The 26,991-nt window shown below is 37.5% G+C and overlaps 1 protein-coding gene across 5 annotated transcripts in view; it reads right to left on the bottom strand.

Annotated features, from left to right (window-relative positions):
* TARBP1 (tRNA guanosine 2 -O-methyltransferase TARBP1) overlaps positions 1–24,819 on the bottom strand; it is an 88,386-nt gene extending 63,567 nt beyond the window's left edge. For all 5 annotated transcript variants that reach the window (XM_087431929.1, XM_087431931.1, XM_087431932.1 and 2 more), the window contains exons 1-10: positions 23,900–24,819; positions 18,918–19,015; positions 17,035–17,104; positions 14,396–14,544; positions 13,052–13,104; positions 11,260–11,357; positions 8,627–8,762; positions 7,941–8,037; positions 6,685–6,774; positions 1,127–1,268 (exon numbers count right to left, since the gene is read on the bottom strand). In XM_087431929.1, coding sequence (XP_087288055.1) covers positions 1,127–1,268; positions 6,685–6,774; positions 7,941–8,037; positions 8,627–8,762; positions 11,260–11,357; positions 13,052–13,104; positions 14,396–14,544; positions 17,035–17,104; positions 18,918–19,015; positions 23,900–24,818 — 1,852 coding nt within the window. In that variant the 5' untranslated portion in view covers position 24,819. The remainder of the gene's footprint in view (positions 1–1,126; positions 1,269–6,684; positions 6,775–7,940; positions 8,038–8,626; positions 8,763–11,259; positions 11,358–13,051; positions 13,105–14,395; positions 14,545–17,034; positions 17,105–18,917; positions 19,016–23,899) is intronic.
* Positions 24,820–26,991: the final 2,172 nt, after the last annotated feature.

The following is a 26,991-nucleotide window of genomic DNA, read 5'->3' as shown; positions in this document are numbered from 1 at the left end:
CTTAAGTGTACAGACACAAATGTCTCCTTTGCTCTTGAAATCAGTTTTTTAAAAACTTAAAATAGCATATTATATTAAATCGTATATTTTACGTACTAGAAATGTTAAGGGAGAAACTCTTAAAAATCTTCTTTCAACGAATTTTGAGTATTTAATCAGATGTCATGCTGTTATATACTTTGAATTAGGAGACTAGCTCTATAGATATTTTAGGGAGTTTAATCTATGTTTACTCTAGTAGAGACTAAATTTTATTTGCTTTTATAGGGCTAACAAAAGAATCTTCCAAGTAACAGCACATAAAATTTACTAGACAAGAGAGAGAATAAAACACAAAAGAGAAACATTCTAAGAAGGAAGAACAGATACACTCAAGTATTCCGGAAGGATAATTATCTGTTCATTTAAGACCTATTCCATGATCAGACTAGAGAAATCAGTAGATGGAAATGACTTGGTCTGAGACAAAGCCAGGAAATTTAAGACACGTTAAATTCAAACATGCAATTTACCCAAATTATCGCTAATGACTTTAATGAAGAGGAAGCATTAGAAATGTAAAAAGAATCCTAATTAATGAATCTGCTAATAGTTCTTCCCTCACACAGTCTTACACATTTCCCCAAAGAAGTTGCAAAATTGATCTTTACTAAGTATCTGGTAAAAAGAAAAAACTAACAAAACCATCCTTTCAAATATAATTTTTCTCTAAAATTCCTTTTCATAATCAGTTCACACTAAATGTAATGCTTTCAAAACAAACACAAGATAAACACATTTATCTGCAAATATTTCCACTACAGAGGCTTCAAAAACACATCTGCAATATCTAGCTCACAAAGATTCAGTAATTGTAGGATAAGCTAATTAATTTATGTGTGTCTAATTCCTACTCTGGCAACTTATGAGTTTCTTAAAACATATAAAATAGTTTAAAATCTCAAGTCCTAGCACAGATAAAGTAAAAGTTAGGAAAGAGTATTTTTACACTGTTATTCACATTTTTCACATTCACAGTAAATAGGCATATATTTGGTTAAGCCTATATCTTGACCTGAAAAACTAGTTAAAAGTTCTTTGAAAATATTTTGGTTATATCAATCCATACGTATGATTTCAGACTTACTTTCCCAAGCAGGTGACTTAATATACTCTTGAACTAGGTTCTTGACATAAGCATTTAAAGAGGATGTCTCATGAAGTCCAATGGAGCTACAAGTTGAGGGTTGCCTAAAACAACTTTCATTAACATGCAACCAATCACAGAGCTGGAAAAGAAAATAGTCATTACTTTATTTTAAAAACCTAACTGAACAAAGGGTTTCCAATTTCCCTAACCCAATATTCTTTCTTCCACAATAACTGAATTTAAATGATTGAACACAACAAAGTAATAAAACATTTATTGTCATGACTGAGTTCCACAGATAGTGCAGACGGGAAAAAGTACATGTACATAGACATATACGTATGTATGTGTGCATATGTACGGATGTATATATACATATGTCTGTGTGTATGTGTTTTCTAATCTCCCTCAAAGAATTTGTAAACTTCATTTACAGGCAAGAATTTTTAAAGTATCTAATTTTTAAAGTACCTAAAATGCATATTTTGATAAAGTATTCTAAAGAACATCTCTATAAAAAATAACACATCATGCAAAACAAATTATAATCTTAAATTAAAATTCATTCCATCTTCATATATTAAAACAAGGATATATTTATTTTTGAGAGGATGTAGAATTTGAAATATAAATTATAATTAAAGTTCCTATCCTCCTCACAAGTTTATTTCCTATCATATAGGCATTTTAAAATATATTAATTTAAAAGAGAAATACCGTCCTCATCCTTCTTCATTACGTCTTTTAGAAGATTTACAAAACTAAAAGTCACAGACTTTCACAGAATTAATCTTTGATCACATATAATTGTAAATTTTGTTTTGAAGCCTAATTATGTTCTCAATTTTCTTTTTATAATATATCTCTTAATGTGCAAATACATAAATTTAATTATGAAGTAAATAATTATGAAATGAGTCTTTCTAAAAAGTAAGAATTTTTTAAAAAATATTTTTTGCATCTATTAAGGTCATCCAAAATTACATATAAGGAGACAAAATAATAATACATCACTTGACCAAAGACAAAATTGATGAATGGATGAATGAATGAATGAGTCAAGACTAAAACTGACCTCTCATAGGTACCAATGAAGGAGCAGTTCAGTAACACTAAAGGAAGTTGTTTTGTGTAGGTCTTTATCAAGTCAGATAATCTTAAAATACACAATTTGTCTAACAGTGAGGTTGGCCAGCATTTATCTTTCAACAGTACATACTTTTTCTTTAGATTCCTCTCAAACTGGCCAGACTAAATTTCTTAATTATTGCTATAAAATATGTGACGTTTCCTAATCTTGTATTTCCGTAAGCACAATCCTATTATACCAAATTATTGACAAGTAAACTCCAGTTCATATTTGATTTTTTCCCTCTATCAAATCTGTCACAAAATTCAGAATATTTTCCCTTCAAAGACTTTTCATGTCAGACTTATGATTTAAAATGGCATCTAACTAGCAGTCTCTGGTAGACAGGTTCCCTCAATTTCCCATTAAAATTCAAGTCTCAAAAGTCTATTTGGACACTGTCAAGAGAATGAAAAGACAAGCCACACACTGGGAGAAAATATTTGCAAAAGACATCTAATAAAGGACTCGTATTCCAACAAAGAGTCTTAAAACTTAGCAGTAAGAAAACAAACAACTCAACTTAAAAATGGACAAAAGATCTTTAAGACACCTTACCCAAGAAGATATACAGATGGCAAATATGCACATGAAAAGATGCTCCACATCATATGTCATCAAGGAAATGCAAATTAAAACAACAATGAGATACCACTACACACCTATTAGAATGGCCAAAATCTGGAACACTGACAACACCAAATTCTGGAGAAGATGTGGAGCAACACAAACTCCATTCATTGCTAGTGCGACTGCAAAATGGTACAACCACTTTGGAAGACAATTTGGTAGTTTTTTGAAAAACTAAACATACTCTTACCATGCAACCCAGCAACTGTGCTCCTTGGTATTTAATCAAATGAGCTGAAGAGTTATGTCCACATAAAAACCTGTACGTGAATGTTTATAGCAGCTTTATTTATAATTGCCAGAACTTAAAAGCAACCAAGATGTCCTTCAGTAGGTGAACGGATAAACAATGGTACATCCAGACAGTGGAATATTACTCAGTGATAAAAAGAAATGAGCTATCAAGCCATGAAAGACATGGAGAAACCTTAAATGCATATTACAACGTGAAAGAAGCCAATCTGAAAAGGCTACATACTGTATGATGCCAACTATATGACATTTTGGAAGAAGCAAAACTATGGAGGCAGTGAAAATATCAGTGGTTGCCAGGAGTTTGGGAGGAGCAAGAGAAGAGATGAATAGGTGGAACACAGGAGATTTATATACATATAGTGAAACTATTATATATAGTGAAACTATTCTGTATAATACCGTAGTGGTGGATATATGTCATTATACGTTTGTCAAAGCCCATAGAACGTACAACACAAAGAGTGGACCCTAATGTAAACTATGGACATCAGTTAATAATAATACATCAATATTGGCTCATCAATTGTATCAGATGTACCACCCTTAATGAAAGATGTTAATAACAGAGGCAACTGTGGGGAGAAGAGGGGACTGGTGAGGGGTATATGGGAACTCTGTAGTTTCTGTTCAATTTTTCTATAAACCTAAAACTGCTCTAAAACATGAAGTCTCTTAATTTAAAAAATTATTTAGGTTGAACTGTATGAAATTGCCATTTCTATAGGTTAAAAATGACTGAATATTAACAATTTTATATGATTCAAAATAATACAAAAGAGATTTACACAATAAAGAGAACACTACTGCATAGCAAAAGTTATAGAATATAGCCAAATCTATAGTAAGATACATATACATATATATAAGTGCTTTTATTATTAAACAAACAAAAAGAATTAAAATTCTGGTTCAGCTCTAAACCACCAGACCATAAGCATCCTAAGGACAGTGGCCATGTTTATTTTGATGACTATTTTGCTGCCAACACTTAGCACAGAGTCTGGTGTATGGAAGGTGTGCAATAAATAATTTTCAATACATGAATTTAAGACATTAAGAGATAAGCGGGCCGGCCCCCTGGCTTAGCGGTTAAGTGCTTGTGCTCCGCTACTGGTGGCCCGGGGTTCGGATCCTGGGCGCGCACCGATGCACCACTTGTCCAGCCATGCTGAGGCCGTGTCCCACATACAGCAACTAGAAGGATGTGCAACTATGACATACAACTATCTAGTGGGGCTTTGGGGAGAAAAAAAAAGGAGGAGGATTGGCAATAGATGTTAGCTCAGAGCCAGTCTTCCTCAGCAAAAAGAGGAGGATTAGCATGGATGTTAGCTCAGGGATGATCTTCCTCACAAACAAAACAAAACAAAAAAGAGATAAGCAAAACAGACTAAAAGAAAGTAAAATAAAAAAGATGAAAACAGATATTAATGAATTAGAGAACTGAAAAATAAAGAAAAATTCTTTATTCTTAACAAATAAAGAAATCTAAGGGCTGGCTCCTTAAAAACAAGTAAACAATAAAACAAACACACATCTGGCTCAGTAAACCAAGGGGAAAAGAGAAGATTAGGAGTAGATAGCTAGACTTAATATGGGCTAAGCATAGTCTGAAACATTTTTACATGCATGTTCTCATTTAAACCTCACAGCTCATACCATATACTCAAATAAATTCCAGATGGATTAACCACAATTTACAAACCATATGTATCAATGCAATGAATAGACCTTATTTGGATACTTGAACAAAACTGAATATTTGAACAAATAAAATGCAAAAAACAAACAGGAAAACACTTACTGGACTTCCGGAGAAATTTAAACACAGGGTATTTGAAATCAAGAAATTATTGTTAACATTTTTAGGTGTGATAAGGTCGTATTTTTTAAGCTCTTTAAAGTCCTTATCTTTTAGCAGTACACATTTATAGATGAAATAAGATTTGAAACAAAAGTCCAACAAAATGAATTGATTAAACAAATTCTAAAATATTTAATCAATGGAATTTTTAAATATCACATATTGGAGAATTATTTAGCAACATGCTAAAATGCTCAGATGTATGTGAAAATGAAAAATAAAATTCAAAACAGTATGATCTTTATTTTGTTTAGAAATATCCTATATATTAATGTATCATTTTAAATATACACATTAGTGAGAAAGCAAGAGTGAGAATACATATATTCAAAAAATTAAGAATTAAACCAAAAAGTACAGATTTGATGGTAGGCATTACAGGTGATTTTCATTTTCTTTATATGGTTCTGTATTTTTCAGATTCCACATAATCAGATGCATTATGATCAAGAAAATAAAATGAAATTCTAATTTTTAAAGGCCCCAATTTGCCCCTTCTTCATTCCTTCTGCCTTTACTCTACTTTAAGCCCTCATTATTTTATGCCTGAATTATTTTAACACAGTCCAAGCTGATTTCTCTCTACGCATACATAGCCAGAATCGCCTTCTAAAAGAAATAATCACATCCCTAGCCACAGTGATCTCTTAGGCACTGGAGAAATACAAAATAAAAGAAAAATGATTCCCGTCTTCAAAAAATATATAACCTATAGAGGATACAGATTAGAATTCAACCAAGTATATAATGGATAAGAGTGAAAATCAGTAGAATGAATTGAGTCACATGGTTTGAAACAAAACCCAAAGGAGGAGAAGTGGACCACTGAAGAGCCCCATGGAGAAGGGCGGCATCGTTAGACCATAATTGGAGTTTAAGGCTCTGACACGGCGGGTGAGGCTGAGGCAGCAAGGTCAGAGACAGTTATCAACAAGAAAGAAGTCATCACAGTGGAGGAGCACTAGTGGAGGGTCTCTACTAGAGCAATGGCTGGAGAAAAGGCATTTAGGATTTTATGATGAATCAGATGCATAAAGTCAGGAAGAATTATGAATTACTGAAACGTCAAGCATGGGCAACTGGGTAGATGAAAGGGCCATTAACTGACAGAAAAAAGAGAAAGAGGAGGATTGTGTTCCTGTTTTTGAGTCTAACGTCATCATTATTCCTAATACATCTCATCCAGAATCAAGATCTATCCACTAGCACTATCTTCTCTTCTAAATAGGTCTGTCTCTATTCCACACGTTTTCCTGTCTCCCCTTTCTCCATAAGAATCTTAGCAGCATTATTAGTTAGGTCCACTCAAAGCAAATATACAATTTTAAAAAATCTCTGTGAAGGGCCAGCCCAGTGGTTAAGTTCACACGCTCCGCTTCAGCGGCCCGGGATTCACAGGTTAGGATCCTGGGCATGGACCTACACACTGCTCATGCTCAACAAGCCATGTGGCATCCCACACACAAAATAGAGGAAGATTGGCACAGATGTTAGCTCAGGGCCCATCTTCCTCACCAAAAAAAAAATATATATATATATATACACTAAAAAGTCTCTGTTGATAGATAATAAAGCAATCATTATATTTTACATAAATGGCTGGTAATGAATTCAATTAGAAAACAATTTTTTATAAAGTTTTCAAAGACCTTATTATTAAATTATTTTAATTCTCACCTCAGTCCACAATGAAGTTCCTCGTCCTAAGGACTCCTCTTGTCTCAGAGACATGAGAAAAGTTGAGACGTCAGAAAGTGACACTTTCTCCTAGGGGCAAGGGGGCAGGGCAGTTTCAAAAAATTATTCATTTTAAAAATTTTAACTGAATAAAATAAAATCACTGCAAAATCAATCTAGTATATTATTTAAAGTAGCATATTAAAAAAAGTTACTTTTTAAAAAGAAAATATTATTCAACTTTTAAAATGAAGCTATAGATTACAAACAGCCAACATATTGTATAAAATGATGATGATTTTATAAATCTATTTTCCTTAAAATCACGGTTACTATCTTAGAGACAAGCTGGTCACAATCTAAAAGCAAGAATAAAAACATTCTATAAGCAATTACTTATTACTTAAATCAGAAGTGATTCTTTCTTTTCAAAGCCACAAAAATGACCCCTGCCTTAAGAAAACCACCTGAGTCTTTTCATCCCCTTAAGTTGTACATCCTGAATTAAGTTATCTTGCTCTAGGCCAGAGGCTGGCTAAAGCACTCATAGCTTGTTCTGTAAATAAAGTTTTATTAGAACACAGCCATGCCCATTTATTTATAAACTGTCTATAGCTGCTTTTGAGTAGTTGTGACAGAGACTATATGACTTGAAAAGCCTAAAGTATATAGTAATCCGGCCCCTCACGGAAAAAGTTTGCTGACCCCTGTTCTCAGCAATAGTATTATTGGGGCTCTGGAAAAAACACAGAATAAAGATAGTGTATATTTCTTGAAAGTCAATCTACTGGAGACATGTGGAAAAAGTAAAGGAAACCAGGTGAAAGCTTCTGAAAGTCCTCTCCCAGTGGAGTCACCCAGGATGTACTCAGTTCCACCAGCAGCACGTAAAGTGCTGTGTACCAGGGGAAGCTCATTAGAGACTTAGTGCCCAGGATTTTTTTTTTACTGGGAGCTGGTCACATAGACACATAGACACCTACCAAAACTCTGGACTCCCAGAAGGAAAGCAGGTGTTCAGTATAAACCACCCTGTTTGTATAAACACCTCAGGCACAGTGAGCCACTCTCATTACTTAGGACAGTGGGAACCCTCCCAAAATCCAAGTTCTTGGATGACAGCCAAGCACCTACCTTATAAGCAGGGCTTTCTAATGACAGCATCACAAACCTGCTATGTTAACTCTTTTTTGTACACCCACTCACAAAGACAGACTTGTAACTTGAACTACCTCCAGTAAAAAAGATAAACTTACCACATCTACCAAATTCATAGCTGTCTGAAGAAGGTAGCACTGAGCCGCCCCTCTCAATAGAATCTGGTGTGTGATCATAGTACACTGAAGAACGTCCCTGACATCGAAAAACGAAAAATGCATTTCCATGTTCCCAAAGACAATGCTGATAATTTGTAATTATTGACAAGCTGATTTATATCTACAATTTCTAATGCAGAAAGTCACTGTCACTAGAATTTCTAAGCTATTCTTTTCCATTAAGGCCTCTAGTAGAGCTCAATTTTAATATGAAACAAATCTCTTTTAAAAATAACAAGACTATAAATGAAGATACTTTTAAAGTAAGAATTTTACATTTTTGGAAATACTCTATAATCAATATTACTGTTTGATATTTTATCTCTAGTTTTCTACATATCAATGTAATAAAAAAAACTTACCAGACTATTTTAAAGTGGTCAAAATCCAATAGCGTGTATTATGACACATTTAAATTACTAATTCATAAAAGAAAATAAGTTCAATATATGAATAATACATTTTTTAAAATTTACTTTTTTTATATAAAATTAAGAGCTCAAAAATCCCAATGCTACTATTAATAAAAATCACTCACTTATACATTAAAGCAGAGGGGAAAACAAAATTTACTGATGGAAAGTTACAGCAAATAACCACATGTGAACATACAGAGAGTAAATTACCTGAGAGCAAGAAGCCCTTCTATTCCCAGGGCTTTACATCTTGGGACATTTGCCAAAGCCTTAGACAGAAATAAAATGGGAACAGCACACCAATGTCTACTTGTCATCTTCTGAATAAACTTTAATAGGAAACTACCTAAAAGTAAAAGTTTTAAAATATCATTGTTGCCAATAAGCACATGAAAAGATGCTCAACATCATTACTCATTAGGTAGGGAAATGCAAAAAAATCAAAATCATCATGAGACAGAACTTCACACCCACTAAGATGGCTGTAATCAAAAGGACAGACAATAAGAAGTGTTGGCAAGGATGTGAAGAAACTGGAACCCTCATACATTGATGGCAGGAATGTAAGTGGTGTGGCTAGCGTGGAAAACAGTTTGGTAGCTCCTCTAAAAGTTAAACAGAGAGTTACCATATGACCAAACAATTCCACTCCTGGGTATGTACTCAAGAAAACTGAAAGCGTATGTTCACGCAAAAACTTGTACATGAATATTCATAGCAGCGTTATTCGTAATGGTCAAAAGTGGAAATAATCCAAATGTCTACAACTGATGAATGGATAAATAAAATGTGTTATACAGTAAATATTATTCAGCCACAAAATGGACTGAAATAGCGATACATGCCACAACATGAATGAATCTTAAAAACATTATGCTAAATGAAAAAAGCCAGACACAAAATAAAAGGCCACATAGTATAAGATTCCATTTATATTAAATGTCTAGAATAAGCAAATCTATATAGACAGAAAGCAGATTAGTGGCTGACAGGAGCTAGTGAAAAGGGAAAATGAGAAGTGATTGCTAATAGGCATGGAGTTTCTTTTTGGGAGTGAGGAAAATATTCTGGAATTAGATAGTGGTGATGATTGTACAACTTTATGAATATACTAAAAACCACTGAATTGAACACTTTAAAAGGGTGAATTTTATAGTATGTGAATTATATCTCAACAAAGCTGTTGAAAAAAATCAATGTTATTTCAACTTCATTTCTATTTAGTAAGATAAGTATTCTACTATACTGTAGAGATTCTGATAACCATGAAGGATATTAAAAACAAAAAAGTTAAGGCAAAAGATAAATTTTTTTACTGTTAGAAGCCATTCTTCTGTTGCAGATGTTAAAGAAAAACAGGATAAGAAATACTGATGGTAACTGGCCTCTGGTATCTGCAGAAATTAACATTAGATCTTTCTTATAGGCTATTTCTTACCTACCCTGGATGTAATCACTGTAATTTACTTTTCTATCTTGAGATACCAAAGGATGGTCTCTGTTCTGCCTTCTCTGCTAATGTGTGATTTCTTAAGGACCCTCAAGTCATGCAGTTAGTGAAAATGTCTGTTTCCTCAGATCATAACTGTAGAATGACTTTTAAGAAATCCTTGCAAGCTCTTGAAAGGGTATTACATGCATTTATATCTTCCAAAGCACCTAGCAAAAAACTAGATATACTAAAAATATTCATTGTAAATAGTTGACTGAAGAAACCACTAAATAAAAACTATGAGTAAACATTTTACTTGATGTCTCTTCTGTTGGACTAATTAAGTTTCCATCATTCTCCTAACACCTCACTCATGACACAAGGAAGATGGCATCAGCCAGGCTTCCATTTCACATTCATTCAGCACATTTACAAGTGTCCACTAGGTGCCTGGTCCCAGGCCACAAACACCAGGCACTCACCTCTAGGGGGCGCTGTCCACTATCACCTCACTCACACTGTGCCAGGCCAACCCACTGGGATGGGCCAACATGGTCGGCAAATTAATCCCCTTACTGTTTAAATTCCCAAATTCCAGGAAACTGAAGAATGGCTCTGACAGTTATCTCCTCCATTAACTAATTTTTTAAAGTAATCAAAACAATCAATTTTCTACAAATCTAAAGTCACAATACACAGACCATCTTTTTCCTTTCTTTCCTGACTTTTGAATAAATATTGCCATTGGTTATCATTTCACCCTATTTGCAGATTAAACACAAAAGAAAAAAATATATATTTTATACCCAGGGTCACTTTATAAGTCACAAAGCCAGGAGTGTAAAAAGGACTTAGAAAGTAGAGTAATTCCTTCTGCTGCTCAGCAAACCAAACAACACTGGTTTTGTGCTTTGCTTATCAACTTAAGACAAAAAAAATAAAAACCCAATCTGAAGAAGTAAGATATTTCTAGGACACAAGGTCTTACATAAAGCAAGTGTATTTTTCTTTTTTATCTTTCTAAGTCAATATCTATAAAGGTACAACTTTGCCACAATGGATATTCTGTTTACAACTTTTTCCTAACCCGGGTTTTCTTCTTTTTTACTAATTTTTGAAAGTGAATAGAGACAATTAGAAAAGACGGCAAACTGCAACACACATTCTAAAATTGCTTCCATGCTACTCATGCCAATACTGGTAATGTGTCATGTACAAAGGCAAAAGTGTGTACTCAAATACAATGGACACTTGTAGAATTCTGATAAAATCTGCATATCCTGGAAAAAAGAAACTATTTTGATAATACTGATTATAACAATCATAGGATGGTGCTTATAACCAATATACTAAAAATAAAAAAAAATTTTAAGCAAATAAAATGTTAAATAAACTCTTTACTGACACATACTCTTTATTTCCTCTGGAAGAAGAGAAATATACGTGACTAAAAACTTCTGTAATTTCAATCCCAATGGAGAACCACTTCCTATCGGCTGGCCTGGGGACCTACAGACAAAGAGGGGGAAAAAATAAATGTTTAAAATCTACTTACAAATAAGTATACTGAAACTAAATGGACTATGGCCCAAAAGTCTTTCAACAACAAAACAATAAGACCATCATGTTTTTCTGAACGTGCATTTTCTTTTTCAGTAATATTTTGAGGATGCTTCCGATTACAAAAACATCAGGATCTTCTAAAAAAAGGACATGAGTGAGTAACATACTGTACTAAGTAGGCAGAGATTTCCTTTTTATGATACTTTCCCTGACACACATATATGAATCTTGCTAAACAGTATCATTAAAAAAGTCTAAAAATGATCATTTTAAATTATATTTAATTGTTTCCAACATATACTCCAATGGTTTTAAATTTTTAGGTATTAAATAAAAGAAATAACATTCATAGGAAGACATATATTTGTAATAAACTACTTTTACAAGATCATTTAATTGTTAACATCTACTAAAGTCACTTTTTTTCCTGCTATATGCTTCTGGCAGGAACACTATCTGTTAATTGAACACATTAGAGTGCTAGAAAACTGAAGGCATTTCATAATAAATGTGTTTGTCAACTCTTTTAGAAAGCACCAAGTTGGTTTTACTGCTCTCCAGCTGTCTAATTGCTTCAGAAAACTATTCAGTAGTAATGAGTTATTTGAAAAAGTAATTGGCAAATCAAGCACTGCTATGCTTTCGATATTAAATAGAACTAAATATTAATAAAACTTAGCACAGACTAATTTAAAAATTTTAAAGAAATTGGTGGTGGGAGGTTTTTTCCTGCTTAGAGATATACCAAACAGAAGACTTACAAGCATAAATTTAGTTAATCAATATTAGAAAGATAACAATTTCAAAAGCAGGGGAAATTTTTGACGATATAATTCAAGAGTACAGATAATGCTCAAAAACAATTAGGCTAAGGCCCAATACTGACAAACTCTTCTCACTGTCAACCTTTTCAAAAGTTAAAGGCAGCAAGTAAGTAACATGTTATGGAGAATGGCTGCTCTGTCAGATATGGAAAGTGGAAAAGTTAGAATGAACCCTGTGGGCCTGGACTGGAGCTGGATGTACTGGTGTGAACTCACAGTTTTAATTGGATGGATAGATGGATGGACACTGAAACAGATACAGATGGGTAAGTCCGCTCATCAGATAGAGCTAAGAAACAGATGTACACACACAGGGAAGGAGACAACAATTAAGCAAATGTGGTAAAACATTAACATCTGGGGAATGTGGGTGAAAGGTAAATAGGAATTCTTTGTATTATTCTCACAACTTTTCTATAAGTCAAAATTAACAGTTAAAAGAAAAAGGAAAACAAAGTTGCAAGTGTTGGTTAGCCAAAGTCACTAAAGTTTCCAACAGAGCAGAAATCAGGAGTAAGGGGAAGAAAGTAAACTATACAAGATATATTCTCCAAAGCCCAAGAATGGAAGGGTTCAAGGTAGGAAGGAAAACAAGAAAAGAAAGGAAGAAGGAACACTTGATACAACTAATAGAAGAAAGGCAAGAAGAATCCAAACATAAAAGGGACTACGTGATAAGAAGTTGAATGTCTATTAGGCAGCATATATTATGTACAAAATGCATTAAACAACCTGGTCATATTTCATAAACATGTTAAATCTATACACCAAATACATATTACTGCATTGCTGCTAAATAACATCACATTTGTTTACCTGCTATATAGAGAGCTCTCTGAAAGTGCATCCATTAATGGTCCAATAATAAACTAAAAGAAAAAAGTATTTGATGTTAAGTTGTAAATGTAGTTTTGAAAAGTCAGCTTGCCCTAACTGCACATCTTACACAGGGCTGCAGAAGAGCTATTATAAGCAAAGCCCATCTCTTAACACCGTAGCTTAGTTTATGATAGTCTTGGAGGGTACCTTAATTCCAGCAGAATGACAAAATAAGCAGAGAATCTTCCCACCTGATAAAAACTTGTGGAATACTAAGAGAGTTCATGTTGGGTCAAGAAGGAAGAAAGGAACCCGAAGGAGGAGCACATAGTGAAAAATAAAGGTAGTAACAAAGGAAAAACAAAACTACACTCGAGAAAATTTAAGTCCCTATGCCTGGAAGATAAAGGGGGTAAAATTCTATCTTCAAAAATATTACTAGGGGTCGGCCTGGTGGCACTGTGGTTAAGTCCGTGTGTTCCGCTTAGGCAGCATGCGGTTCGCAGGTTCGGATCCCAGGCGCAGACCTACAGACCACTCGTCAAGCCATGCTGTGGCGGCGTCCCACACACAAAATAGAGGAAGATTGGCACAGATGTTAGCTCAGGGACAATCTTCTTCACCAAAATAAATACATATATTACTAGATATTGGTCAAAAAAACAAGCTCACAGGAAGTGCAGGAAGGATAGGAGAATGTAGAAAAACGATGCATATCAAAACATATAGCATGTAGTCAGACAATTAGGGAAGTTTACTTAGGTTACCTCTAACTAAGAGGTAAATTACTACACCTAAGTGATCATGTAATTCATATGGCACTACAATATAAAACTTAAAATCACTGCTATAATTCTCAGTCTCTTTGCTTTGTGTGATTTCTGATGAATGGAAGTACAGATGATAATAAATATAGCTCAAAAGGCAATCTGTGCTTAATATAGTAAATGACAATAATTCATTGACTCAAACCAGGGGAGGAGCATCACTAAACAAATAGCAATAGTTCAGGGATTCACAGCTGTGGACATAGCATCACTAACAAGCTTCTACACCAGTTTCCATACTCTTGACTTACATTATTTAGAATACTGATACCAAAGAACTACTTTTTCATAATGGTAATGATGTAGGAAGCTTGTTGACTATATTATAGTAAGCTTTTCCAAATATGATGGCTAGGTTTAGAGAAATAGAATCTGAGGCAAATCTATAAAATGTTACATGCCATTATGATGGAGTCTCAGTATATTTTTTTTGAAGATCACATATGATACAACAAATGCCTTTACCTCTCATCCTTTAACAAAGGGAGCGAGGGAAAGGAAAGTCTGTCCTTACCTCAGAAAGTTCCAGTGAAAATGGAAGAACCTTTGCTTCATACAGCTCCAAAAAATGGATAACACCTTCTTTGGTGAGGATTTTATTTTCACTTTCAAACATTCTTTTATAAATACATATATGCCAGGATGGGTGAAAGAGCCAATGTCCTATGGAAATAAACATGTAATGTTGACATTTGATTCTCACATTATGTTCCTCCACATAGACTATATCGTCATAAATAAACACACATACACACAGACACATTAACTTCATTATAACACTACAAAAGTGAGTTTGTGGTTTTTGTGTGTGTGTGTGTGTGTGTGTGTGTGTGTGTGTGAGGAAGATTGGCCCTAAGCTAACATCCGTTGCCAATCTTCCTCTCTTTGCTGAAGGAGATTAGCCTTGAGCTAACATCTGTGCCCATCTTCCTCCATTCTGTATATGGGATGCTGCCACAGGGCGGCGTAATGAGCGGTGCATGGGTCTGTGCCTGATGGAACCAGCCAACCCCCAGATGCCACAGAAGCGGAGCTCGAGAACTTAACCACCACGCCACCAGGCCGGTCCCGGAAAAGTGAGTTTGTTTTTAATCACACCCAAGGGTATTTAATAACTGAACAACCAAAATAACTTCGGTATTCAGTATTCCATATTCAGAGAGTTTCACTTAGAAAGACTGCAAGCAAATGTTATAGCTGCTACAGTGTACAAAAATTAAATACTATCCCATGCATGTAGATTGGAACTTTAAATTTGGGGTGATTTCAACCAATTCTTTCTTCATCCTACTTCAATTCATTTTTCATACAGACATCTGAAACTGTCCCCCCTCTGCTTAAAACCCTTGAATGGCTTCTCATACCTCTTAGAATAAAATCCGAACAAGGTATGCGCTGACTCTGACAACTGCTCCAATCTCACCCACCCTCCCACGCCCACCACGCTGCGCCACACTGGTCCTCTGATCTTCCACCCCACTGAGCGTTCCCACCTCAGGGTGTCTGCACACGGTGCTGACTCCTCAACCCTGAGCTTCGACGTCATTCCTGAGGCAGGCCTTCCCTGACTATCCTCTCTAAGGTACGGCCCCACTCACTGTCGACTCCATTTCAGCCCCTTCTTTGTTGCCTTCATAGAATTTGTAATCAGAACTATTTTTTCATGGAAAACAGACAAAAGTCAAGTGAAAAATAGTACACCTGTCTCACCACTTCATCCCCAGCGCTTAGAAATATTGGACACTATGCATCTATTAAGTAAAAATATAAATGAGTGAAAAAACAATAAATGAAATAAATATGTACCTTAGAGATTAAAATCTTTTGAAATATCCTTTAATTCTATTAGAAAAAAATATATTCAGCATTGTTAATTCATGGCATTCTATAAATAAATTGGTCCATTATTTGTAATTTACACCAAGATGCTTGTTCAGTTCTTTGGCAATAGTAATTTCTCAAAATCTGTCACTGCTATTTGATTTGGTTTGTCAAGAGCTGTGGGCAAAATGTGGTAATCAGAGAATCATTTTAATAGTAAACGCATAAGTGAAGTCACAATAGGATTCAATTAAATTCTAGCCCCAGGTGGGACTATAGATTCTTATGGTGTTTGAAAAATCCCAAGTGTATCAGAAAACTATAGCAATCAGCTGAATAAAGCTCAATCCCTAACAGATCAGACTATTAAAGTTGTAATTATCTAGAGTAAGCACTAAAACCCATTTACCTAGGTTAATTCTCACGTGTAAACACAACGATATAGCATTTTATCATTCATATGAATTACAAAACACTGTTAGCCTGTGTTTAGCTGTTTTATTGATCTAAACTTAATTTCATAAAATAACTTTAGGAAGCTCCAGCTTCATTTTATTTCTCTTAAAAAGCTCTCATATGCTCTGCTTAAGGGCTGAAAAACTATATTTAAAATTATATCTTGGAACTTTCTCTTCCAAGATACAGAACAATAACTGAAACCAAAAAAAAGTAACTCTAACAAACAGTGAAACAGATGTATTAAGAGAATAAAAGTGGAAAGCAGTTAAAATATATATTCAAACAAAGCTGCTATTATTAAAAATGTAGAATGTACCATTATTAAAACATTACCAAAGAGTGCTTATCTTTTAAGGATCTATACTGAAATAGTTACAGATGAAATGATATGCTGTCTAGGCACGTGCTTCTAAATCTTTTGGTGGGAAGGCAGGAGGAGAGGGTGCATATGATATAAGAAACAGGCTGGCCACGAGCTGATCACTGTGGAAGTCGAGTGATGGGGTTTGTCATACATACTCTTCTCCTTCTGTCAATGTTTGGAATGTTCCATAAACAAAAGTTTAGAAAATTAACCCTACCTCTAAACTATAGAACACTCTGTAGCCATTTAAAATTATGTTCTCAAAGACGTTTTAAGGCTATAGGTAAATGCATTTGGATATACCGCTAAGTGAGAAAAAACACTATGAACAATAAATCCAGAAGTTATGGATCTGGAATGTTAGCAGCTGTTCTCTTGCTGGCAGCAGATTCCTATTTTCTTCTTTACACTTTTATGGTTTTTCCAAATTTTCTACAATGAACAAGAGTTAGTTATAAATCAAGGGGATAAAACTATAAATGTTATATCAAAATAAAAGTGACCATTACCATTTTCCTCTGACACTGCATATTCAAACAGACTGTTTAGCTTTGGTAAAACTGGCTTTATAACATGTATCTGAAAACAAAAGCAAAAACCATATGAAATTAAAATTCACCTTTAAAAATTTAAAAGAACTTTCATCTATTTATATAACAGTGGCCTTTCTGTTCCCCACTCATATAGAAAACATGCAGAAGGTGCCTGATTCTTTCAGTTTTTAAATCATATAAATTCAGGTATCATATAAATTCAGGTATGTAAGACTGAGTGTGGCAAAGCTAATGAATATAACCTAGACTACAGTCATAGTAATGTTATATTTATATAGTAAATATAATAAATTATGTCATATAATTCTCAACCATCCTGGGAAATAGGTAGGGCTAATAATACTAATATATTACAAAGAGGAAAAAATACTGAAATATTTTCTCTAGTTACTCAAGTTGTGCAAGGCCACACATTTAGAAGTAGAGCCAGTTCAGAGTTCAACGTTCTTCATACTACTTAGACTATGTTGCAGACACCTCTGCTACAGAGTCTAATTTATATATCCTTCAAAATTTAGGCAAATCACCATTTCTAAATAAATACTGGGAGTCTTAGGGATCTATTGATTAAGGAAAATCATAAAAGTTTATTTGAATTTAGAAATGCTTTTTCTTTATTCCTCATCCTTGCATCATATATATTTAGCACATATGACTAGCTCTTTATTTCAGTCTACAAACAATGCTTGGTGCACATTTGGATTGACACCTCACAATGACTCCACAGACAGCCTGCTTCTCAGTGGTCTGCAGCTTACAGACTGGGACCTCCTTCACCAGGGGTTCTCCAAGCACGGTCCCAGAACAGCAGCTTAGGCATCACCTGGGAATTCGTAAAATATCTGAATTCTCAGATCCCACCCCAGACCTACTGAAGAAGGAACTCTGGGGACCAGACCCAGAAATTTATCTTTTAACAAGCCATCTGGGCAATTCTAATGAACGTTAAAGTTTGAGAACTACTGAACAAGATTAGGTAATCTTAAGAGATTCCTCTCAATTTAAAAATTCCATGATTCTACAAAAACAAATTCCAAGTCAACTGAAAATGATTTTTCAAGTTTCCATTCTCAGGACCAGGTTTGCACAGATATAAAAACTAAAAAGAGAAAAGAAAACCTACAAAATTAAAGGGCAATTATTTACTTAATAATAATTTACCTCAGAATTGCTTTAAGTAAAATTCTCCTAAAAGTGTGTATTTCTTTGGAGATTATTCATAACATGGAGAAACTAAAAACTTAACACTTTAGAAGTGAATGGGGAAGGGAAATCAAATAAGACTAAATTCTTTGAATGATAATTTAAGTCAAGTGAAGGTATTCTTTAATTTCCTGAGTTTATATTCAATTTTATTTTTTTATTTTTTATTTTTATTTATTTATTTTTTTTTGGTGAGGAAGATCAGCCCTGAGCTAACATCCATGTTAATGCTCCTCTTTTTTGCTGAGCAAGACCGGCTCTGAGCTAACATCTATTGCCAATCCTCCTCCTCTTTTTTTTTTCCCCCCAAAGCCCCAGTAGATAGTTGCATGTCATAGCTGCACATCCTTCTAGTTGCTGTATGTGGGACGCGGCCTCAGCATGGCTGGAGAAGCAGTGTGTCGGTGTGCGCCCAGGATCCGAACTCGGGCCGCCAGTAGCGGAACGCACGCACTTAACTGCTAAGCCATGGGGCCGGCCCAACATTCAATTTTAAACTGCATTTATGCCAGAACACAAAGTACACCTGTGTTCCATTATGCTATATCCAAGTTGGTCTTGTTGCACTGCTTTCACAGAACGTTTAGAAAAAAACTGCATCTATGTAGGATTTGTTAAAATATGAAAACACTCACCTGATTTCCTTCTAGAGTTTCCATAATTAAAATATAATTTTCCCAGAACTTTAGAAGCTCATCTTTTCTCTTCTCTGACCACCAAAACAGACTTGGGCCTGATATGGTTTAAAAAAGAAAATTAGTTCTTCCTTTTGCAAATTTCATAAGTTTCTTAACAATAGTAGTTCTTAAAATTATACCGCTATTACCAAATGTTGTAATCTCTAATAATGGAGGGTGCCCCTGCATCAAAGCCTAGAGAGGAGGCTTGGGCTAACAAAAATCTCAAAAGGGGATTTTTTTCTAAAAAATTAAGATTATTGTTTTGGAGTTCTGGGTAAAAATGACAGATTTGACAAATAGACTCTACTTTCTCTCCCTAAGAACCTCACTCTATCAATAAAGGATTTTTTAAAAGGCAAAACCCCAGAAGAATGGTGAAAACAGGGGAGCAGACAACAGCAATGAAATTTAGAATCTGAAAATCAGATGAAAACAAAGCAGACTCAAGAAAAGTGAATATTATTAAGTTGGCACAGGGAAAGCCAAGAAAAAATTTGATTTACACTGCAAAATCCCCCCAAACCTAAGGAATCGGCAGCAAAAGTTACTTCTGTAAGTGGAGGTGAAAAGTGAGGCTAAAAAGAATTTGTTCAGTGTGTTTAAGAAACAGTCAGATCCCCAGATGCCCTTTCCTGTGCTCCGAACAGGAAAGACTTGAACTTATTCTCTGGAGAAGGTAAAATAGTGGGTTTCTGGATTGAGACCCACTGAACCCAGCTGAGGTCAGGGGTGAGTGCCATATGAAAACGGGGATTAAGTGAACACATATGCACCCTGGGTGCTGAGAGCCCCTTCTACCTGCCCCCACCACTATCTTGGCCCCTCAGGTCCCAGAATGCTAACCAGGCCTTCACTATCCAGCAGAAGACTGGAAGATCTCCATGGAATCTGGCCAGCCCAAAAGGCAAGACCTGAAAATACTTACATCAGAGATTACCAATAAATGGCTTGGCCAGATCACCTTACAGTGAAGTTCACAGTCAACAAGCACCATTCATGTGCTCAGAGCTTTAAACCTGATTTTTGGTTCCATATCCCTAAATATAAACAGGTATCTAATTGATCACCAGACACGTGGGAAAACCTCTACATCAAACATCAAGATAACAACAGCAACAAGAGGAAATTTGGAGAAAACAAAACTAGGCAGGAAGAAAGTTTTCTTTTTCTTTTTTAGAATATCTTAAAGGGAGATAAGAAAAGATAATGCAGTTATAACAACAAGATACTATTAAAAAGGAGACATTCCAAGAACAAAAAAGATCTCATGAGAATAAAAATTTGATAGCAAAAACAAGAAACTCAAAGAAAGGACTGGAAATAAAGTTGAGGAAATCACTCAGGAAGTAGAGCAAAAAGACAAAATCATAGAAAATAGGAGAGAAAAGATGCTTTGATGACCAGTCTAGGAGGTTCAATATCCAAAAAGAGAACAGAAGGCAAAAAGGAAGGGAGGAAATCAAAGTAATTCAAGAAAAGTTTCTAGAACCGAAGAACATGATTTCCAGATTGAATAGGTCCACCAAGTGCCCAGCACAAGGATGAAAACAGACCCGTGCCAAAACTGTGAACTTCCAGAATGCTCAGGACACAGACCCTACAAATTTGCATGGAGAAGAAACAGATCACATATAAATAAACATGATTTAGAATGGTTTCAGCCTTCTCAACAGCAACAATGGAAGCTCTAGCTTTTAAGACAACAGTTCGATGCCTTCAAAATTTTGAACGGAAGTGTTTTCCAAGCTAGAATTCTACCCCCAGTCAAACCATCCATCAAATGTGAGGGCAAAATAAAGGCATTTAGACCTGCTTGGTCTCAGCTTCCTCTGGGGGTGTAGAAAGCCACAAGAGAACATTACTGCCATACTAACAAAGAGAAAAAGCTGGATAATCTACAAAATCCTAAACTTTTTAGAGCTAAGGTCACAATGCAACTGGGTGATCTGAATTCCAAGGGCAGAAAGCCTCTCTAAGAATAGAGGGGAGACACAAACTGTTCCAGCTCTGACAAAGCACAGAAGGAAGAAGTGGTCACCAAAAAAGCAGTTAAAAAAAACAATGAAATTTTGACAAGTTTTTAAAGGCCAAGTGTGGGTTTGCTTGACAGCTTAGAAACCCAGGGAACCCCAAAGGAGTCCACACCCACTCACCAGCTTTTCTCCTCAGGCCTCCCCCAGGTGCTCTCAAGAAAGACTGTGGGCAGGGCAGAGATCACCTAGGTTTGAGGGCCGGCCTAGGTTTGAGAGGGCAGCAGAACTAACTGGAGAAGCCCATCCCCGCCCTACAAGAGGACACGGTGCTGATCAACTGCCAAGCCTGCCTACACCCTGGACCCTTCTCTGACAGGTGGCCATAGCTGTCTGCCCCCAACTGGAGGAAACCCTCCCACACCCCCACCCTTGTCCCTGCCTTGATACCAGCAAGAGTTGGCTGCCTCTAGGGGATGGATAGAAAACCTGCTCCCCTCCCATCCTGCACTGACGTGAGGAAACCCTCTCATGCCCAGTGTCCTGCACTGATAGAAAGCAGGTCTGCAGCTACTGGCGGAGGGCAGGAAACTAGCACTTAAGACCTACCACAGATACGAGCAGAATGCAGCCACCACAGGAGAGGGCAAGAAAATTCTAATCCTTCACTGAGTAGGAAGCAGAGGTTATGTACCACAGGAGAGAGAGAAGAGATGGCAAAAAAGCTTGAACCCTGAGGTTTAGGCACACAGGGCCCAAAGAGGAAGGTGGAGTAGAAGAAATGAAAAATCCCCCCTCCTCCCTCCACCCCTATCTCAAGCCTCGCACCAAGTAACAAACATCAGCAGTCTACCCCTGCAAAGGCATGGAGGAAGAACCTCATCTGGGGCACTGGCATCAAGGGCTTGAGAAAAATTGTAACACTGAGAAAAACCTTTAGGTACGCCAGGCTTCACACTAAACATAAGGTAGCAATGATCCACAACTACAGCAACAACAAAATCCAAATCCAGCTCAACTACAGAGTGACTCAACTCCCAACACTAATAGCCTAACAGAAGAGGAATGCCTATCTCCAGGCACAAATATTTACTTTAGACTCTACTGAAAAAAATGACCACATTGTCAAGAGAAAAAACAGAAGACAAAAACAAACAAAGATGGTCCAGGTATAGACTTGTGCATAACTGTGATTAATATGTTAAAGGATCTAGTGGAAAAGGTAGACAATATGCATGAACAGATGGGGATTTTCAGGAGATGAAAACTTAAAGTCAGATGGAAATGATAGAAATAAAATATATCAGACATAAAGGATCCTTTGATGGAATCATCAGACATGCAAAGTCTTAAAAAATTTTATCTCAGGAAACTCTTGGAAAATGCACTACACCAAAACAAGTGAGTAACGAAAAAAGAGGAAGACAGAAACACCAGGAAACAACAGCTCCAACACAAGACTCAGGTGAAGGGAACTCCCAGGGTGATGGTGAAGGCAGACAGATCTAAGAATGCTAGTTGTGCACCAGGCTGAGCTTGTAAAAGGGCTCTAGGAGAGACTTCTTCAGGAAAATTTATAAAATACCTGATGATCTGACTCTGTACAGTAAATATTTAGGCAACTAGCTAAGAATTTGAGGCTGAATCAGGGATAAGTATACAGAGAACCAAACATTTTAAAATGACATAATTCTAGGAAAAACTTGCAGGAAGGAAAAAATAATCATAGTTTACTACATAGATCACCTGTGAACAGTATTCTCAGTCTTAATTTTGTAAATGCTGAACTCACCTTTAACCAAAATTATAATCATGACAATGGATTTTGCATAATAACTAGATTATTTCAAGATAGAGGGGTAAATGCCAAAATAATCAGCTAAAAGAAGTAAAAGTGTTTGTTTTCTGAAATGGAGGAAATCGGGGAGGGGAGGACTATCGCTTATGTTTAAAACTCTGCAGAATGACTGACTCTTTAAAATAAATGAGTTTAACTTTGATAATTTTTTAAACGTTTTCCAGGGATAACTCTCATTGGATGATTATCCATTTGTGGACTGCTAAAATATTTACTATCTAATGTTTTAAAGTTATATGAAAATCTATAATCTACTCACAACTTCAGCCAAACAAAACTCCTTTACCAGTAATGAATAGGCAGATAGGGTTGAAAAAGTAAAAATTTTCTATCTATTAATTTTGAATCAGTCCATTTTGGACTTGGATAGCTCAAAAATGAATTTAAGATGACTGAAGCATGAATTTAAGATGACTGAAGTGTACTTTCACCAATCAATAGTAACACACCAACTTGAAGGAAGGCCTTCCTATTTCATCTACTCTTGTTCTGTAGTAGGAAGCACAGGCTCAAAATGTAAAAAAAAAAAAAAAAAAATTTAAAATCTGACTCTATTAAATCAATGGCAAAAGCACCCTCAAAAGTTTAACTTAAGGACTATGTGTTTACCAAATATTAGTAAATCCTGCTCCTAAGAGAACTACCAAGAGAAATTTCAAAAGAATGTATGGCTTCTATGACAGAATTCTAACACTCAAGACTCAATTCATTGGTCAGTACAGGTAAGTAATTTTTTCTTCTAATTTGAGAGAAGCTAATCCTTCTTTTCTATTAGAATAGACCTACCACGATAAAGTGAAAATTTGGTCTGTAAAGTCCTGCGTGGGCTCAGTATATTCCTAAATTATTCCACGCACGCAGTATTTCACCCTGTTCTGGGTCAAAAAAGTTAGGAAATGCAGACTCTTCTCAGCTATAGTGATTTGTGTCACTTCGAAGAACACCCTTGAGATGAGGTTCCCAAGGTTTTCAGGCTCTATAGGACCATGGGAATAACCAAATTCTGTATGGATCGCGGAGACGACCCCGAGGAGCTGGTTTTCAGAACGAGGAGGCCTCCCTCCCAGAAAGCCAAAGTAGGGTGGGCCGGGGGACAAAGCAGCAAGTACCGTTTCTTTCCTGCGGGGCGCAGGTGCAGTCGGCCCCCAGCTCCGCCGACACCTCCACCGCCCTCTGCAGCAGGTAGCGCGCTCGCTTGCGCGTCAGAGCATCCTCGGCGCGGGCCAGCCCCGCCTGCACCGTCCTCCAGAACTGCCAGCAACGCCGCGCGTCCGGGCCCGCCTCGCGCGCGCGGGGGGCGCAGTCGGCGCCGGGCTCGGGCAGCAGCTTCTCGGCCAGGGCGCTCAGCACCAGCAGTCTCCGCCCAACGCGGCCCGGCCCCGAGGGCGTCCCGGGCTCCACCAGCCCGCCCCACACGGCCCGCAGCGCCGCCCCCCCGCACTGGCCCAGCGCCGGCAGCAGCCGCCCGGCCACCAGCGCCGCCGCGTCCTCGGCGGGCCCGGCCTCGTCCCCGTCCAGCGCCACAGCGAGGGCGGCCTGCGCCACCCGCTCCAGCAGCGGCCCGTCCTCACACGGCCGCAGGCAGGGCCCGACGGCCGCCAGCACCTCCACGGCCGCCTCGGCGCCCGACGCCGGCCACACGGCGAGCAGGTCGCCCAGCGCCTCCTCCGCCAGGGCGGCAGCCAGCTGCGGGCCCCCAGCGAGGCGGGCGCAACAGCGCAGGGCCGCGCCCGCCGCCCTCAGCACGCGCCGGCGGTGGCGGGCCGGCGGGCGGGGGTCCGAGCCGCCCGCGGGACACCCGCGCAGGCCCCGCAGCAGCGGCACCAGGTACCCGGCGGCGACCTCGCGCGCCGCCTCCCGGAGCGCGCTCGCGCCCCCGCCGCGCGCCCCCTCGTCCTCGAGTCGCTGCAGAAGAAAGCGCAGCGTCTCTACGCGCTCCGCGGACGCCTCCCCGCGGCACAGCGTCCCAAGCAGGACCCGGGGGTCCCGGCTCTGCGAGAGCAACGCTTCCGCGAGCACCCACTCCATTTGCCGCGCGCGCCGCCGACACCAAGCGCCCGCAGGAAGGCGCCGGCGTGCGCGAGTGCGTGCGCGTGCGCGGCCGGCCCGGGCGCGCGCCTGCAGGGATGAGGGTTTTCCACCGGCCCTAATCCAACTCTGTGCGCTTTGGCCACGTTCCACCAGCTCTGCCAGGAATCTGATCCGCCTCGCCCCTGTCCCTTACTATTTTTTAAAAGAAAGGAGGCCCTCACTAAATGTTAATGTAGTACCTACATCAACTCCATCTATTCCTAATTGGAGATCGGTCTGCCCCAGGGCCCTAAATCAGTCAGGAGTGCCTGTGAGCGTGGGCCAGAGGTACACGTAGAAGGTGACTTCACAATCACCTAGAAGCTTATTTTCGAAAAAGCGCAGGCTGGCACCACTCTCAAAGAGACTGACACAACGGGTCTGAAGTGGGTTCCGGACATCTGCATAGAAAATAAATAAGGAAAACACAAGAGAGTTAGGGCTGAAAACAAAATGCCCACACCAGCGCTTGCAGACAAATGCCCAAGCTGATTCTAGCATGCGGATCTTTCTGCACGATGCTTGTGCTCCCACATGCAATCTCAAAAATAGTCTGTGTCTGTATATTCTGTTTCTGTATTTAGCACCTACTGCTGAATACAGAAACAGAAAACCTCAGGTTAGCATACACCATACTGGGCTGGTTCCGGGCTCAATCCCAGGCAAACTGAATCAGTGACATGAGTTTCTTTTGCCTCGTTATAACCATAAAGATCTCTCCCTTAGTGAATGGAGAAGACACAATCCCACCCTCAAAGAGCTTGACGTGTAATGAACATAATAGATAAGGTGTAATTTAAAATTATTTAAATTTAAGGTTATTTTTATATAATCTAAAATTAATTTTTATATTTTTGGGTTTATATGATTTAAAGTTATCTGATATCATATATGCAAGATTTTTTTCTGTATTTTGGTCATTTTTCCATTGACAGAATGCATAAATAGTTCTATTGTAAGTCCATTTAGAATGTGTCAGTAAATATCAGTTGCCTTCGACATATAATGTGCCATTAAATATCAGTTTTTCTCAACATATATTCTTCATGTATCTATCAGACAAAAATGGGCAGAAGTCTTGAGCAGACACTTAACAAATGGAAGTATGCAAACGTAAGCATCTGAAAAGGTTCAATGTCATTAGTCATTAGAGAAATGCAAATTAAACCTTCAAAGACACACTGCTTCACATTCATTAGAATGGCTAAAATTAAAAAGACTGAAAAAACCAAATGACAAGGCCCAAGGATGTGGAAAAATTGGAACTCCCATACCTTACTAGTGGGTGTGTAAATGGTACAATCACTTTGGAAAACTGTTTCTCATAATGTTAAACTATACCTACTTTATGATTTGACAGTTCCACACCTAGATATTTGCCTAAAATAAATGAAAATTTATTCAAACAAAAATGCTTGCACAGGAATGTTTTTGTCAACATTGGGCATTATAATCAAAAGCTCATAACAACCCAAATGCCCATGAGTAGAAGAATGGATAAACCAATTGTGATCTATTGTGATCTAACTAATTGTAATCTATGCAACAACGTGCGTAAATCTCAGAAACACTATGTTGAACAAAAGAAGCCAGAGACACAAAGTTTACATACTGCATCATTACATTTATATGAAATTCAAGAACAGACAAAAGTAATCTGTTGTATAAAAATAGGAACAGTAGTTGCCTACAGGGAGTGAAGATTGACTAAAAGAGGGCACAAGGGAACTTTCTGAGGTGAGGAAAATATTTGATCTTGATTAGGGTGATGGTTACACAGGTTTCACATTTGTCACAACTCCTTGAATTGAACCCTTAAGATCTATACATTTCACTGTGTGTAGGCTTTACCTCAATTTTAAAAAGACTTATTAAGAAAATAATAATGAGTTGGCCTGTATATTTATTCTCTGTTCCCTACAGAATAAAGACTAATGGTAGAGCAGGCACTGAAGGCTTCCTAGGATCTGGTGAAAGCCAACCAGCCTTGTAACCTAATTCCCCTACTCTGCCCTGCGTTTTAGCACCATGGAACTCTTCTCTTTTCCCACATTTGCACTAGTTATTTTCTCTGCCTGAATATTTCCCATAACTACCACTTTCCTGACTCACTAAAGTGGGCAGTGGTCTC

Source organism: Ceratotherium simum, chromosome 6 (assembly GCF_057802395.1).
Source record: "Ceratotherium simum simum isolate JZ-2026a chromosome 6, ASM5780239v1, whole genome shotgun sequence".
In the NCBI taxonomy this organism is placed as follows: Eukaryota; Metazoa; Chordata; class Mammalia; order Perissodactyla; family Rhinocerotidae; genus Ceratotherium; species Ceratotherium simum.
This window is presented reverse-complemented; position numbering and strand designations above follow the sequence as displayed.